General features: G+C 40.1%; 2 protein-coding genes across 5 annotated transcripts; both read right to left on the reverse strand.

Annotated features, from left to right (window-relative positions):
• Nucleotides 1-103: 103 nt before the first annotated feature.
• Nucleotides 104-8996, reverse strand: LOC311263629 (carboxypeptidase A1-like). 2 transcript variants are annotated; one of them, XM_084363823.1, is made up of 12 exons: nucleotides 8937-8996; nucleotides 6594-6732; nucleotides 4375-4456; nucleotides 4070-4204; nucleotides 3831-3935; nucleotides 3511-3612; nucleotides 3278-3376; nucleotides 3063-3173; nucleotides 2810-2900; nucleotides 1193-1392; nucleotides 893-977; nucleotides 104-422 (listed from the first exon to the last, which is right to left on the reverse strand). In XM_084363823.1, the coding sequence occupies exons 2-12, from the start codon at nucleotides 6656-6658 to the stop codon at nucleotides 235-237; spliced, it is 1263 nt and encodes a 420-aa protein (XP_084219949.1). In that variant the 5' UTR covers nucleotides 6659-6732; nucleotides 8937-8996; the 3' UTR covers nucleotides 104-234. The 2 variants fall into 2 exon arrangements, with proteins under 2 accessions (XP_084219949.1, XP_084219950.1); XM_084363824.1 differs by lacking the exon at nucleotides 8937-8996 and adding an exon at nucleotides 7415-7525.
• Nucleotides 8997-9279: 283 nt separating this feature from the next.
• LOC311263825 (carboxypeptidase A1-like) lies at nucleotides 9280-16843 on the reverse strand. Of its 3 annotated transcripts, none has more exons than XM_084364147.1 (12): nucleotides 16722-16843; nucleotides 15052-15135; nucleotides 13154-13235; nucleotides 12849-12983; nucleotides 12614-12721; nucleotides 11712-11813; nucleotides 11462-11563; nucleotides 11239-11349; nucleotides 10769-10859; nucleotides 10102-10301; nucleotides 9823-9907; nucleotides 9280-9587 (listed from the first exon to the last, which is right to left on the reverse strand). In XM_084364147.1, exons 1-12 carry the CDS (start codon nucleotides 16748-16750, stop codon nucleotides 9400-9402), a joined length of 1317 nt encoding a protein of 438 aa, XP_084220273.1. In that variant the 5' UTR covers nucleotides 16751-16843; the 3' UTR covers nucleotides 9280-9399. The 3 variants fall into 3 exon arrangements, with proteins under 3 accessions (XP_084220273.1, XP_084220275.1, XP_084220274.1); XM_084364149.1 differs by having other exon boundaries at nucleotides 15052-15235; nucleotides 16722-16783; XM_084364148.1 differs by having other exon boundaries at nucleotides 15052-15235; nucleotides 16568-16762.
• Between the last annotated feature and the right edge of the window lie 281 nt (nucleotides 16844-17124).

The raw sequence follows: 17124 nt of genomic DNA on the forward strand, positions 1-17124 counted from the left end.
TGTATCAGACTGGTTGGAACCTTGAACTGCTGGATGAAAGGTGTGAATTGCAAAAGAGGGAAAAATCATGTGTGTTTTAACTCAAAGAAATGGAAAGTGCAGGGATTTTTTTCAGCTTGCAGATTTATTTGTTTGTGGTTTTGGATGATGGTGATATCAGTCATAAAGATGGTGACATTTGCCAACAATCTCCTCTCTGTTGGGATAACAACTCATACACACACACACACACACTTAGTAGGAGTTCTTGTAGGCATGATTCATGATGGTCATCAGGCCCCGCCAAGTCTCCCGGGCGGTGGGGATGATCTGATTGGCGGGCAGGATGAAGCCAAAACGGCCGGTGTCCCTCAGCTCAAAGGTGTAGGAGTACTTGATGCCCTGGTTGTAGGTCCAGTCGATGGTGCCGCCGCTGGCCTGGTCTACAAATGAAACAGGTATAACTCGTGATATATTCATATAAAATACCCTATTGTTAACATCTGATTTCTTAATGTACAACTTGGCTGTCTCAACAGAATTGCCAATGCTTTCCAATAGGTCTGGTTTATTCAACAGTTAACAGCTGTGTAGAATTGAAATATTTCTAACTTTGGCACCTACAGTGGTAGTGTGACAGATATTTTGACTTATTTTTACAAAATTTTGCAGCTGGTTAGTGAGTTTACTAAAGATGTTTTTCAAGCTATATGAGCCAAGTTCTAATAGGGCTTGTTTGTATTCAGCTTTTAGATTTTATAGTGAGATTGTTAATCTATAATTAATAAGTTATACAGTTATAATGAAATCAAGGGTAAGAATACGGGAAAAAAAGTTATTGTGACTGATATTTAGTATTAAATGTGATAAAATACACTAAATTTATATTTGAAGCATTCTTGCTGAAACTTACAGATGGTGTTGATGATGCTGCCATATGTGTATCTAGTACCGTACAGGCGGGCCAGGTTAGTGATGGCCTTCTCAGCCAGACCGTGCTGTGGGAAGAGATTACGATGATCACATATAAACTTCTAGTCATAGTTTCTCATATTGCTGTTGCACATTCTAACATTTCTAACATTACAGGTGAACATTCACAAGGATGAGATCCTGATGAGCCCAGAGAACAGATCTACAGTCAGTTTGTGATCATGAAAAATGAAAAAAGACCTGGATGAAGGTTATTAAAGTCAAAGAATGTGATATTTACCAGCTCAGCTTGGTCCTTGGCTGGAGTTCTGGTGTAGCCGTAGGGGTACAGGAGCATCTGGGAGTAGGCATGGATGGAGACGAAGGACTTGAGGTTACCATGGGACTTTACAAAGTCAACAATGGACTTGACCTCAGACTCAGAGTTAGCCCTGGGTCCACGGTAAATCTGGGAGCAGGGGTCGTTGCTGGCACCAGGTCCTACAAAAAGGGGGACAACAGTGTCAGAGAAACTGCAAAAAATAAATACATAAATGCAAAACATGCAAAGTGTCTGTGAGTCTGTCCTCTGCATACTGGAAAGCAATTCCTGGCAAATCTATTTAATTGTGCTGCCATATGGTCTGCAGACCATCCTGTCTAAAGCCCCGATAAGTAGGGATAAAAAAATATGGCAAGTTGGCACCATCTGGTGGTATAATCAAGCATGACACCGGCAGACGGCAATGCATGTCACTAAAATTCTACACATAGCATTTTAAAGATGCAATAAACGATACTGGAAAAGAGAGATGACTGTTGAGTCTCATTTCCTGGTTGTTAAAGGGGAACTACCGTTTTTTACAACCTGGACCTTATTTCTAGCATAAAATACGATCATTTACTCACCCAGATAGCTTTGGTGTCATTTAGAGTTGTTCGGACGAAATTAGATCCAGTGGAGTGCAGCGTATATCCATATAATGCATGTGATCGGGGCACTGAAGCGCAGCCTCTATATAACGCATTATCTGCTGCGAAACTAGCTCATTTCACCAATATTTTGTTATGATACGCTAGTGCTATTTCCCTCTGAGTCCGGGGTTGCCTGTTATCAACATCCGGGGTCTGTAGGTTGACCTACTGACCTCTGACCTGGATGATGTCATCTCTGAAAGCCGTACGCACCCGCGACAGCTGGCTTGTTTACCTGTAGCTTGCTACTGCTAGTTTTTTAAAACATGGCTGAATATTTTTCCGATTCTGAGGTGGTGGACGATGACTTTGCTTATTATGGAGGTTCTTACCGTTTTGAGCCAGAGTACATGGATGAGGAGCTCGTTGAAAGGAAGATGAGAGGTTGAGGCAGAGAGAGGAACAGCTGGCCAAAGAACAACAAACGGCTGCGGCTAGGCTAAACGGCTAGGTCAACCTACAGGCCCTGGATGTTGATAACAGGCAACTCAGAGGGGAATAGCACTAGCGTATCATAACAAAATATTGGTGAAATTAACTAGTTTCGCAGCAGATAATTCGTTATATAGAGGCTGCGCTTCAGTGCCCCGATCACCCGCATAATATGGATATACGCGGCGCTCCACTGGATCTAATTTCGTCCAACGACTCCAAGTGACACCAAAGTTATCTGGGTGAACAAATGATCATATTTTATGCTAGAAATAAGATCCAGGTTGTAAAAAAAATGGTAGTTCCCCTTTAAATGCCAACAAATTGGTATTTGATGATGTAGGAATGAGACTCAACATTCAACTGTCTCACATATTGGACCTTTAATTACAGGTCAATAATAAAATAAAGTTAATAATATGGTCAAAACACAAAATTACAATACAGAAACCTCATTGATAACGAGAATGTGGTGCCTTGGTACAGTTCAGCTACAAGGGAAAGACATTACCTCCAAAACCAGCATCCCAGTTCCTGTTGGGATCGACTCCGACACAGTTTGAGCCAGGGTTGGGCTTCCTGGTCTTACGCCACAGACGGTCCTGGAAACATCAGTGTAACTCATCACTACTTGTAACATATGTCTGTGTACAGTAGTTTTGCAGAGGAAGACTTTGAACCTAAACGGGGTGTCGAAGCCTTTGAAAAATACCATAAATTATCATTAATCAAAAACTTGAACATGATATCTGTGAGAGACTCACGTTTGTTTGGGTGTAGGCAAAGCCATCAGGGTTGGTCATAATCAGGAGGAAGATGTCCATTTTGTTGAGGATGGCAGTAAGAGTGCGGCCACTTCCATAAGCAGTCGCAATCTACTCACAGAAATGTAAAGAACACAGTGCCGCAGGTCAGTGGTCAGAAGCTGCAGCGACAGTGAAGAAAAACCAAAATCAATATGAGTTTATCAAATTTGCACCTTTTTGGCGAACCAGGTGCCACTGGCCTGAGTGACCCACTCTCTGGAATGGATTCCAGTGTCGATCCAGAGGCCGGGACGGTTGCTTCCAGTGCTGAACTAGGACACAGGAAGGGAGAGGTGGAGTCAAACAAAAGTCCATGCAAAGAATAAATCAGTAAGAATACTTCAAATTACATGGTGCATAATTTTCTTTTATTGAGTCTTTATTTGCTAGACTTTGTTTTATTAACCTTGAGCACACTCAGGGGACGACCCTCGTAGCTCTGACCGATCACAATCTTGCTGACCAGGTTGGGATTCTCCCTCACCAGCATGTCCTGGAAGTTGTAGATCTAAACCAAAGACAAGATCCTGGTCTTTATAATAGTTGCAGGAATATTGCCACAGTTGAGGGATAAAGCTCTTTTATTACAACTTTACAACCATAAACAAAATCTACTTTTTCTTGTCATACATTAGATTTGAGGATTTAGTCGAAACTGTTTCATTAAAGTTGTTTCTGGTAGTAGAGACAGTGGATACCAGCAGCTAGAGGAAGTGGAGTACTAACCTCGTTGATGGTGTGGTACTTGGAGTAGCTGAAGCTGTCAGTGGATCTGGGGCCAGTAGGACGAGAAGCAGACTCCATCTCCTCCTGCTCCGCGTCCAGCAACGCCTGCACGACAATAACATCATTCATATTTTGATTTCTTTTTTTTTCTTTTCTTTTTTTTTTTTACATCATAATTCAGTCAGATGTCAGAAGTGCAGTAAATTTAGCTTTGTTCCTTTTCAAGCCTGGCCCTGTACCTGCAGGTCTTCGATCATAATGCTGTACTCAATGTCCTTAGTCTCCAGGTACATTTTGACAGACTGCAGGCTGTGGAAGGGAACTCTGACATCCACAGGAGAGGCCACATCGGTCACTCCTCTCCAGAAGTCCAGCTGAAACAAAACACGGATATCATAACAGAAAGTTAAGCCTTATCACTTTTCAATTCATTCATAAAGTGCTTGGAACAAAGAGGTTTGGTGTAAGAAGGAGATCAAGATAATAAAGAAAAGGGTGTCACTTGAATGAAGCTTTAAATTATTGTTAGTGGATGGTAAATGACCTCGAAGTGGATCATGTCCTCCAGATCCTTGATAAGAGCCAGCTCAGCTACATCTTTCGCAGTAATGCGAAGCACCTGATGCCTGCGAAAAGAGAACCACAGTATTTTATATCCTTTTACTCAATATGCCAGACCAAGAGAAAAGTTGGCTCACACAGGGTGAGGTAAGATTTCTCAAGGCTGGCTGGTTCTGCATATGCAGAAGTTGTACAGGGGAGCAGAGTGATAATTCAGGTGTTGTAAGTTTGGTTGTCTGTACTGTTTGACTGGCACAGCAAAGCTCTTACCAGGGTTTAGGGCTTTAATACCGGTGTGGCATTCCAAACATGGAATATCACTGAACTGAATATCTGAATGTATAGAAATGAAGTATTTATACATACAAAATGATTAATTATCCAGATAAATTATGTCCAAATGAACCAAACTCCTACCTGGTGGGAACATTTATATCAGAAATGTGCAGCAGGTTTAACCGCCATGAGTGAGTGAAAATATCTGACATCTAATATTAATTGGTTTTAACACACCTAGTTTGAGAATTTTTACACACATTAGCAGCAATAGAAGAAGAGAGTGTGGAGGTGGGTGAGTGTGAAAGACTGCAGCATCATGAGGAAGCAGAATAGCTCAGTCTGAGGATGGCGACTAGTGTTTCTTTAAATGGTAATTTCAACCAAATTACAAAAAATCAGTGTCTGACATTTTTATTTAAATTGAATTTTTGGACAGTTTTGAATGTATTTTTCAAACATGTCAGTGGTGTAAAAAAAATTTCAATCCCCTCACCTCACCATAGTATTATGGTGTAGGCAGAAAGTATGTCATTTCTAATGCTAGGGGTTTCAAAAGTTGCAAAAGTTAACTTTAAACAAAGGTGCTGTTTTTCTCTTGTCACAAAGTTTTAGTTTTAAGCACAAAAAACGCTTGGTTTGGGTTAGAAGAAACATTTTTTGGCTTAAAACAGCTCCCTGTTTCAGTCGCCACAAACCCAGCTGTAGATGTCCTGAGGTCTCGGTAAAAACACCTGGTTTTGTCGCGACAAACAGGGCTAGAAAATTTCCCCGGTCATCCTTAAAACATTCAGGGGTGTCCCCTTCAGGAAATGCTCTGAAGAAAGTTTTCTGTTATTGTCCCCTCCAATAGTGGAGTGAAATATTCGCCCTTGTGCTCGTGTTACGTTTACTCATGTTCGCCGACTTCCTTCCTCACTCATCACCTGATGTTTCCTCTGAAGTGACAGGACAGGTGACCAAATGAAATGCACCATTAATTTGAATACAATTTTAAACCTTGTTGGAAACATTTGGGATGATGTTAGTACACGCTGTGGAAGAAAAATATAACTGTCCAGGACATTCTGTCTTCATAAGATAGGATGTCGCACGTATCCTCTTTAAATGTTAGGATGCGATAAAGCAAGGATGAGGGCATAGTGACAACTGCTCTATGAGTTTATATCTCTCATGGTCTTTGCGAGGCTGTGTAGATATGTCTACAGAACAGATGCCCAACAAACCAACGCTGGCCTTCGATCTATCTATAGTAGCAGACTTACTGTCTGCTGCCCATTTTCTTTCTATTCCTCACTTGGCCATTGGTGAGAAGCTCTGCAGTAACTTTTCCCTTCCTTGTTGTTAAACAGATAACCATGTATGGGATGGATGCTGTCTGAGCTGTATATATAATCTGAACATTGGGGAGGCTTGTCAGGATTAACATGACATCGCTCTGTGCAGACAGATGCGCTGTTATTTTGTTCCTCCATGATCATGTTTTATAAACTACTTCAACTTCAGTCATCGGTGTCTCGGAGTCTTCTTCATCTCTCCTGAATAGTCAAGAGAGCTGAAATTCCACAACACACACCTCAAAATATATAAACAAAGCTCTTTAATGCAGAAATGTTACATATCTTTATACCACAAAGTGAAATCGAGAAAAGAAAAGTCACACTGTGAATCATACATGCACACTGTTTCCTGTGCGTCCCCAGAAAAAATAAAATCATTGCATTTATTGTGAAAAGGGAGTTATTGTATCACAAGGTATCTGAACCAGTTTATATTACGAGAACTGGATATTTTCAGTTAAAAGGGGACAATAAACAGACTGAAATTTTTTTCTGTGCAATAAATACATTACTTACACGTTGTAATTTCACATTCATGCACACATACGTATAAAGACATCACTTACACGTGGCAGGCCACACTTACCCCTCAAATGTGTCCTTGCCGAGAACGGCCACAAACAGCGCAGCGAATGCGAGCAGCCCCCTCATCCTGACCAACAGTGTGAACCTGGTGGGGGGCGAACGCAGGCTTTTATATCAGCTGGTCCTGTTCCAACACCAGCCTGAAGATACAAGTTGCACCATATATGTTTTTGACATATCTGAAGTTGCATTCAGTTCAAAAGAAAAAGGAAGGTTGCTTGAGGTTGTGGTTCCTTCTGTAGAAACCAGGTTCCTTTTAAGTTTAATTTCATTTTATACCACAAAGGGCTGATTACAGCACAATAAAGAGTTTTATCTTTTTATGTATAATCATCTTTTTTTTTTTTAGCCACAAAGGTCCCATTGACATGTAAGATCTCTTGTCACAAGGTCAAGATGGCAACTTAAGCAGTTTCACATAAAAAACAATTACACGTTAGGACACATACAACACATTAAACCAACGTAAAAGAGAGTAGGCATGCAGGCTATACAGGCATAAACCATATGGCTTTCCAACTCCAGTCAAAGATTATCTAAAACAGCGACACATTTCCTTCAGTGCTGTTTGTAAAAGACCTTTAAAGGGGTTCAAAGATTGGTGTGCTGCTAAGGTAATGGTGTTTTACAGCTCATTCCATAATCATGGTGCATAAAAGAGAGATCTCAGAGTCCATCCTGGGGGCATTTTAAAGAATCTGTTTTGTAGATCTGGTGCTACTGTCAGGCTCTAAAGTAACAGTAGCCAAATGTGCCAGGTACCCCAGAGACAAAGACACAGAACTGTGCTTCAACTTTAACAATTTTATTGAATGGCGTTACGTGGGAGTGGAGCTGGGCCGAGGAGGGAGAGAGGGGGTATCCAGGGAGAGGTGAGAGGGTGGAGGGTCCACGTGGTGGTTAGGTGAGGGTGAAGGTGAGGCATAGATGAGCGAGGAGACACTGGTCTTACGGAGGGAGCCTGACCATAATAGTCGACGTTCAAGCAACGGGCGCCCCCTCTCAGCCTCCTCTTATACTCAGGCAGAGTAGATGATGATGTGGAGCAGCTGGGCCGCTCGTCGTCATCATTGCCAGCAGCTGTGCTGGGCTGACTTGCTGCGATTCCTCGCACACATTTCTTTCTAGTCTCAAATAGGAAGAAAAAAACAGAAGAAAAAAAAATCCACTTCTGACCTAAGTTTTTTCAATACATTATCAATATGCACATCAAAAGCCAACTTTTCATCAAGCCATATGCTGAAGTATTCATAAGTAGTGACTCTTTCTTTACACATACAATCTAATGGCAAGATAGAAGGATCAGATGCTTTGGAGCTACAATAATAAAGAATGATAAAGAGTAAAAACTGGACATGAATTATTTTTTATGATGATATAAAATTGATAAGAGCAGCAATACCTCATATGTGAGAAGCTGCATGGAACCAGAGTATATTACAAACATTTTATCAATATATTGTGACTATCAGGTTGTATTTCACAGCCCATCTCTTGTTGTAAGTATTTGTACATATAAAATGTCTTTTTAGCACAAAACATGTTTCTACTTATCTTATGTGTCGAATAAAAACACCTTATTCATGCCAGATAATGTACTTTTAAACATTTGATGGTAATTTCTTCATCATTAAACAAGGCTCATACTTTTGTTGTCAGAATTTAGGAGCTTTAATCTTAATTTTACCCAAAATGTTATGGTTTCAATGATTATTTGTTTGATTTTCGTCCGACCTTCACAACACCTCTTTATGTCGCCATGATCTACACTCAGTTTACAGCTCAAGATGGTATCTCTGCTCTGTTCAACAGGAAGCCTCGGCCGTCCACTGTGTGTTTCATCTTCCTCTTTACTGACGGGGCAAAACTGCACTCAGCTAGCAGATTATGGACTAAATTCAAGCCAGCTGCTGTGATACATGTACTGTGAACTCTGCATGTTAGCAGAGAAACACTTAGAGAACATGAGATGTCAGAGTGCAACAATTCACATCTGGTGCTTTTGCAGCATTTCAAAATGAGATATCCACCAAAAAATGTGACACCAACACTAACAAACAGAAACCCCACATAGAAGCAACACTCAGTACTAACGTTAATATCCAGCTTTTGAATTCTACTTCTACAAACAGTCACATTTTTGTGGGTATAGTCATCAAGAATGTTTAAATATTGAGCAATGGACATCAGATAACATTTTCAGCATTTCAGAATCGCTCTAAAAATGCAGTTCTTTCCTCGTGTACCTTTTTATGTCACAAAATGTTTATCACACATTTGAGCATGTAATCATTCAAAGATAGCAGCAAGTTAGCAATAAGTAACGATCCTTCACATTACTCACTAATTCGACATCCCTCCGCCGTCCATGTCACGTAGCTGTTGCTTGCGTCTCACAACAGTAAACTAAGATCAGCACAAAATTGACAGGAAGAGATCAGAACAAAACAGGAAAGAAGTTCCACTCTGTGTCACAGCTAATTATATACTCTATTTTTATTTATTAATTGTTACAAATATCTCCAAATTGGTTTAAGATTGATTGATGGCGATCTTAGTAATGTGAGTTTTAAGAGGCGGGGAAATGATAAAATAAATACAGGTGTGAAATGTGAAAGTGCAAAAATAATGTGTGTTTATATTTAGAAGGTTTTAACTCATAAAGAAATGGAAACGTTTTTTTTTCAGCTTGCACATTTATTTGACTGTTTGTGGCTTTGGATGATGGTGATATCAGTCATAAAGATGGTGACATTTGCCAACAATCTCCTCTCTACTGGGATTTCCACTCATACACACACACACACTTAGTAGGAGTTCTTGTAAGCGTGATCCATGATGGCCATCAGAGCCAGCCAAGTCTCCTGGGCGGTGGGGATGATCTGATTGGCGGGCAGGATGAAGCCATAACGGCCGGTGTCCCTCAGCTCAAAGGTGTAGGAGTACTTGATGCCCTGGTTGTAGGTCCAGTCGATGGTGCCGCCACTGGCTGGGTCTACAAATGAAACAGGTATTACTCGTGATATATAAATATAAAATACCCTATCTAATACCCTAACATTTGAAATAAATCAAATAAGGGATTAAAGTACTAACTCTACTTCTGCAGTTACAGTTATGATGGAATTAAGGGTAACAATAAGAAAAAAAAGTTATTGTGACTGATATTTAGTATTAAATGTGATCAAATAAACTGAATTTATATTTTAAGCATTCTTGCTGAAACTTACAGATGGTGTTGATGATGCTGCCATATGTGTATCTAGTACCGTACAGGGAGGCCAGGTCAGTGATGGCCTTCTTAGCCAGACTGTGCTGTGGGAAGAGATTACCATGATCACATATAAACTTCTATTCATAGTTTCTCATATTGCTGTTGCACATTCTAACATTCACAAGGACTGAGACCCTGATGAGCCCAGAGAACAGATCCACAGTCAGTTTGTGATCATGAAATATGAAAAAAGACCTAGATGAAGGTTATTAAAGTCAAAGAATATGATTTTTACCAGCTCAGCTTGGTCCTTGGCTGGAGTTCTGGTGTAACCGTAGGGGTACAGGAGCATCTGGGAGTAGGAATGGATGGAGACGAAGGACTTGAGGTTACCATGGGACTTTACAAAGTCAACAATGGACTTGACCTCAGACTCAGAGTTAGCCCTGGGTCCACGGTAAGTCTCAGAGCAGGGGCTGTTGCTGGCACCAGGTTCTACAAAAAGGGGGACAACAGTGTCAGAGAAACTGCAAAAAATAAATACAAAAATGTCACCTTTTATCAGAGTCTGTCCTCTGCATACTGGAAAGCCCCGGTAAGTAGGGATAAAAAATATGGCACGTTGGCACCATCTGGTGGCATAATTAAGCATGACACGTGCAGACAGCAATGCATGTCACTAAAATTCTACACATAGCAATTTTAAAGATTCAGTAAGCGATACTGGAAAAGAGAGTTGATTGTTGAGTCTCATTTCCAGGTTATTAAATGCCAACAAATCGGTATTTGATGACCTAGGAATGAGACTCAACATTCAACAATCTCACATATTGGACCTTTAATTACAGGTCAAAAAGGAAAAAAAGTTTTTAAATTTTAAAAGAAAATTACAAAACAAAAACCTCAGTGATAACGCGAATGTGGTGCCTTGGTACAGTTCAGCTACAAGGGAAAGACATTACCTCCAAAACCAGCATCCCAGTTCCTGTTGGGATCGACTCCGACGCAGTTTGAGCCAGGGTTGGGCTTCCTGGTCTTACGCCACATACGGTTCTGGAAACATCAGTGTAACTCATCACTACTTGTCATTTTCATATTATGGATTAATCCTTCCTTCCATTGTGTTTATGTAACTCAGATTTATTTATCTGTGGTTTATTTGATCGCAACAGGCACAAATACAGAGTAACAGATTTCCAGATTTTATCAGATGTCTTTTTGTATTTTTACTGCAGAAATGTGACATGTGAAACCACAATGCTCTTGTATCATCTGCACAACTCATGAATCGATCAAATTCTAAAACTATGTCTGTGTACAGTAGTTTTGCAGAGGAAGACTTTGAACCTAAACAGGGGTGTCGAAGCCTTTGAAAAATACCATAAATTATCATTAATCAAAAACTTGAATATGGTATCTGTGAGAGACTCACGTTTGTTTGGGTGTAGGCAAAGCCATCAGGGTTGGTCATAATCAGGAGGAAGATGTCCATCTTGTTGAGGATGGCGGTAAGAGCAGGGTCACTTCCATAAGCAGTCACAATCTACTTACAGAAATGTAAAGAACACAATATTCAGTGCAGCAGGTCAGTGGTCAGAAGCTGCAGCGACAGTGAAGAAAAACTAAAATCAATATGAGATTTATCAAATTTGCACCTTTTTGGCGAACCAGGTGCCACTGGCCTGAGTGACCCACTCTCTGGAATGGATTCCAGTGTCGATCCAGAGGCCGGGACGGTTGCTTCCACCAGTGCTGAACTAGGACACAGGAAGGGAGAGGTGGAGTCAAACAAAAGTCCATGCAATGAATAAATCAGTAAACATACTTCAAATTACGTAGTGCATAATTTTCTTTTGTTGAAAAATAATCATAGAGTCTTTATTTGCCAGACTTTGTTTTATTTACCTTGAGCACACTCAGGGGACGACCCTCGTAGCTCTGACCGATCACAATCTTGCTGACCAGGTTGGGATTCTCCCTCACCAGCATGTCCTGGAAGTTGTAGATCTAAACCAAAGACAAAATCCTGGTTTTCAGTTTCATGTGCATCACTTGAGTATAACATCATTCTGTATAGCACTGCCTAGTCTTGAGTGTGTTAAAACCTGTTGTTGAAGTGCTATCATTTTGGTTTGCAACATAATAATCTAGTTGGAAGTCAGGTGCTCGACTGACGTAGATCACAAGGGTCAAGTTCTGAAACTGAATCTGTAGAGGGAGGCTTTTGGGGCTTGGTTGGCCCAGGGGTCTCCTAAAGCAGCAGACAGTTACCTCAAGGCCAGAAGGGCTGCAGCTTCGGTGGCTGCCAAGGCAAAACCCTTTGTGTGGAAGGAAGTGGATATAGACAGAAGAAGATACAGACAGGGACTACCCATTGGAAGTTTCCTGCAAACTATCAGACGACTCACAAAGGGAAAGCAGAGCTTGGCTCAGCTGAGTGAGAAGTTGTGTCCGTATTCTCAGGAGGAAGTCAAACAGGTTTTCGGTGGGTGTTGGGCTCTGCCAGGGTTTTACCAATTCTGTTGGGATTTTAATGGATAGGATCTCAAGTCACAGCTGGATGAGGAGAGTGTTTGGTTTGGTGACTTTAGAATTGCTTTTCTGCTCTTTGCATTTATAATAGTTGCAGGAATATTGCCACACTTGAGGGATAAAGCTCTTTTATTCCAACTTTACAACCATAAACAAAATCTACTTTTTCTTGTCATACATTGGATTTGAGGATTTAGTCGAAACTGTTTAATTAAAGTTGTTTCTGGTAGTAGAGACAGTGGATACCAGCAGCTAGAGGAAGTGTGAGTTCTAACCTCGTTGATGGTGTGGTACTTGGAGTAGTCGAAGCTGTCAGTGGATCTGGGGCCAGTAGCAGCACGAGCAGCAGAGTCCATCTCCTCCTGCTCCGCGTCCAGCAACGCCTGTACGACAATAACATCATTGATATGTGATTTTGAGGGCTTTTTTTTTTTTTTTACATCATAATTCAGTCAGATGTCAGAAGTGCAGTAAATTTAGCTTTGTTCCTTTTCAAGCCTGGCCCTGTACCTGCAGGTCTTTGATGATGATGCCGTACTCAATTTCCTTAGTCTCCAGGTACATTTTGACAGACTGCAGGCTGTGGAAGGGAACTCTGACATCCACAGGAGAGGCCACATCGGTCACTCCTCTCCAGAAGTCCAGCTGAAACAAAACACGGATATCATAACAGAAAGTTAAGCCTAATCACTTTTCACTTCATTCATAAAGTTCTTGGAACAAAGAGGTTTGGTGTAAGAAGGAGATCAAGATAACAAAGAAAAGGGTGTCACTTGAATGAAGCTTTAAATTATTGTTAGTGGATGGTAAATGACCTCGAAGTGGATCATGTCCTCCAGATCCTTGATAAGAGCCAGCTCAGCTACATCTTTCGCAGTAATGCGAAGCACCTGATGCCTGCGAAAAGAGAACCACAGTATTTTATATCCTTTTACTCAATATGCCAGACCAAGAGAAAAGTTGGCTCACACAGGGTGAGGTAAGATTTCTCAAGGCTGGCTGGTTCTGCATATGCAGAAGTTGTACAGTGAAGTGATAATTCAGGTGTTGTAAGTTTGGTTGTCTCTACTGTTTGACTGGCACAGCAAAGCTCTTACCAGGGTTTAGGGCTTTAATACCGGTGTGGCATTCCAAACATGGAATATCACTGAACTGAATATCTGAATGTATAGAAATGAAGTATTTATACACGCAAAATGATTAATTATCCAGATAAATTATGTCCAAATGAACCAAAGTCCTACCTGGTGGGAACATTTATATCAGAAATGTGCAGCAGGTTTAACCGCCATGAGTGAGTGAAAAAAATCTAAAAAACACCAAATATTAATTAGAATTGTTGTACACATTAGCAGCAATATAAGAAGAGAGTGTGGAGGTGAGTGAGTGTGAAAGACTGCAGCATCATGAGGAAGCGGAATAGCTCAGTCTGAGGATTGCTACTAGTGTTTCTTTAAAGGGCTGTTTCAACCAAATTACAAAAAAACTGTGTGTGAGATTTTTAATTAAATTGAATTTTTGGACAGTTTTTAATGTATTTGTCTTTTTTTGTAATTTATTTATTATTAGTATTCATCATCAAAACAAACATTCATCTTCACAAGATGCATTCCAAATATCGTATGCATACATCATATATTCATGTTTGTTACAATTATCAGTCTTTCTGTTTGAGAATGTATTTTTCAAACATGTCAGTGCCGTAAACACAATTTCAATCCCCTGACCTCACCATAGTATTATGGTGTAGGCAGAAATCCCAAAGACAGACACTCAAACACATTAAATTAAATGCAGAGTATGTAATTTCTAATGCTAGGGGTTCTCAGTCAAAACAAAACAAAAGACCTAGGTAGTGTGGGATTACTGGAGTTGTTGTCTTTATTGCTAAAAACCACCATTGCTGATGAAAAACTATCTATATTATCTTAGTAATGTTTTAAAGTTTTATTTGTCCATCGTAAGTAGTTATTTTGCAAAAGTTAACTTTAAAGAAAGGTGCTATTTTTCTCTTGTCACAAAGTTTTAGGTTTAATCACAAAAAACGCTTGGTTTGGGTTGAAATAGCTCCCTGTTTCAGTCGCCACAAACCCAGCTGTAGATGCCCTGAGGTCTCGGTAAAAACACCTGGTTTTGTTGCATCCTTACAGTGTAGTGAAAATAGTGTAGTGAAATATCCGCACTTGTACTCGTGTTACGTCGACTTCCTTCCTCACTCTGACATATCATCTGATGTTTCCTCTGAAGTGACAGGACAGGCGACCAAATGAAATGCACCATTAATTTGAATACAATTTTAAACCTTGTTGGAAACATTTGGGATGATGTTAGTACACACCTCCACATATATAACAAAGCTCTTTAATGCAGAAATGTTAGATATCAAATTGTTTATGACTAGATACCACAAAGGGTAATGGAGAAAAGAAAAGTCACACTGTGCATCATACATGCACATTGTTTCCTGTGCTGGCCTTGTAAACTTCCCCACAAAAATAAAAGCATTGCATTTATTGTGAAAAGGGAGTTATTGTATCACAGGGTATCTGAACCAGTTTATATTACTATAACTGGATATTTTCTGTTAAAAGAGGACAATAAACAGACTGAAATCTTATTCCGTGCAATACATACATTACTTACACATTGTAATTTCACATTCATGCACACATATGTATAAAGACATCACTTACACCTGGCAGGCCACACTTACCCTTCAAATGTGTCCTTGCCGATAACGGCCACAAACAACGCGGCGAATGCGAGCAGCCCCCTCATCCTGACCAACAGTGTGAACCTGGTGGGGGGCGAACGCAGGCTTTTATATCTGCGGGTGCCAGTTCACGTGTCAAACCACAACCTTGCCTAAGGTGACGGAGGTGTGTCAGCAGCTGGTCCTGTTCTCACACCAGCCGGAAGATACCAGACCACAAGTTGAAACAGAAAAAAAAAAATCCACTTTTGAAGTTTTTTCAATACATTATCAATATGCACATCAAAAGCCAACTTTTCATCAAGCCATATGCTGAAGTATTCATAAGTAATGACTCTTTCTTTACACATACAATCTAATGGCAAGATAGAAGGATTAGATGCTTTGGAGCTACAATAATAAAGAATGATAAAGAGTAAAAACTGGAGATTAATCATTTTTTATGATGATATAAAACTGATAAAATCAGCAATACCTCATATGTGAGAAGCTGCATGGAACCAGAGTATATTACAAACATTTTATCAATATATTGTGACTATCAGGTTGTATTTCACAACCCATCTCTTGTTGTAAGTATTTGTACATATAAAATGTCTTTTTAGCACAAAACATGTTTCTGCTTACCTTATGTGTCAAATAAAAACACCTTATTCATGCCAGATAATGTACTTTTGTAACATTTTATGGTAATTTCTTCATCATCAAGCTCATACTTTTGTTGTCAGATTTTGGAGCTTTAAGCTTAATTTTACCCAAAATGTTATGGTTTCAATGATTCTTTGTTTGATTTGTGTCTGACCTTCACAGCACGTCTTTATTTCGCCACTATATTTTGTCAACGTGTCACTGTCACTTCTTCCTGCTGTTATTGTCATGCAACATTTGAAAATTAAATGAAAAGCAACAACACAATGAAGTATTGTAGACGTGAAGTGCTGATATAAACTCAGTTTACAGCTCAAGATGGTATCTCACTGCTCAACAGGAAGCCTCGGCCGTCTACCGTGTGTTTCAGCTTCCTTTTTACTGTCGGGGCAAAACTGCACTCAGCTAGCAGATTTTGGCTAAATTCAAACCAGCTGCTGTGATACATGTACTGTGAACTCTGCATGTTAGCAGAGAAACACTTAGACAACATGAGATGTCAGAGTGCAACAATTCACATCTGGTGCTTTTGCAGCATTTCAAAATGAGATATCCACCAAAAAATGTGACACCAACACTAACAAACAGAAACCCCACATAGAAGCAACACTCAGTACTAACGTTAATATCCAGCTTTTGAATTCTACTTCTACAAACAGTCACATTTTCGTGGGTATAGTCATCAAGAATGTTTAAATATTGAGCAATGGACATCAGATAACATTTTCAACATTTCAGAATCGCTCTAAAAATGCAGTTCTTTTTTATACCTTTTTATGTCACGAAATGTTTATCACGCATTTGAGCATGTAATCATTCAAAGATAGCAGCAAGTAAGCAATAAGTAACGATCCTTCACATTACTCACTAATTCGACATCCCTCCGCCGTGCATGTCCCAAGTTTTTGTTATGCAACCCAGCTGATAAGGACACTGCAGAGGAAAAGTAAAGAGACAGAGGCCGAGACCGAGTCAGGTGTGGAAAACACCTGCCAGGGGGTTTCTGATTCACAGAGACTTACAGTGAAGCAGGCATCGTGTTTGTCCACATCTATGTGTAGTTCTAAAGTGGAGCTGGAGGTCCTACCCGCTTGGTTTAAGCATCACGGAAAGCCATCAGCTACAGACGTGTATAAATACTCTTTTCGTCACGGTGAAACAGCATTTTGAGAACATATAACTTCCTTCTTTTGATGTACTCTTTTCTGGTGAAGAATGTAGCCAAGAAATATGTTGCAAAATAGGAGTTCTATATATTCCTTGTGATTTAGATAAATACAGAAAAATAAACATTCAGTTAACTATTTAGCAGGTAAAGGTCCAGTGTGTAGGATTTAACATTTAGCTGTGAGGTTGTAGATAACAACCAACTGAATAACCATGCCTCACCCTCCCTTTCCAAGTGTGCATGATGCTAAAAACGGC

This window comes from Pagrus pagrus (assembly GCF_965226575.1).
Source record: "Pagrus pagrus genome assembly, chromosome: 10".
Classification (NCBI taxonomy): domain Eukaryota; kingdom Metazoa; phylum Chordata; class Actinopteri; order Spariformes; family Sparidae; genus Pagrus; species Pagrus pagrus.

Excerpts from the sequence above, each read along its gene's own strand:
- LOC311263825 (XM_084364147.1), bottom strand. The coding sequence starts at position 16,750 with ATGTGGACAAACACGATGCCTGCTTCACT. Across the intron at positions 15,136-16,721 it reads AACACGATGCCTGCTTCACT|GTTCACACTGTTGGTCAGGA; the intron begins GTAAGTCTCTGT and ends GCCCCCCACCAG. Across the intron at positions 11,814-12,613 it reads AGTACCACACCATCAACGAG|ATCTACAACTTCCAGGACAT; the intron begins GTTAGAACTCAC and ends TCTTTGGTTTAG.
- LOC311263629 (XM_084363823.1), bottom strand. The coding sequence starts at position 6,658 with ATGAGGGGGCTGCTCGCATTCGCTGCGCTGTTTGTGGCCGTTCTCGGC. Across the intron at positions 3,613-3,830 it reads AGTACCACACCATCAACGAG|ATCTACAACTTCCAGGACAT; the intron begins GTTAGTACTCCA and ends TCTTTGGTTTAG. Across the intron at positions 3,174-3,277 it reads GCACCTGGTTCGCCAAAAAG|ATTGCGACTGCTTATGGAAG; the intron begins GTGCAAATTTGA and ends TTCTGTGAGTAG.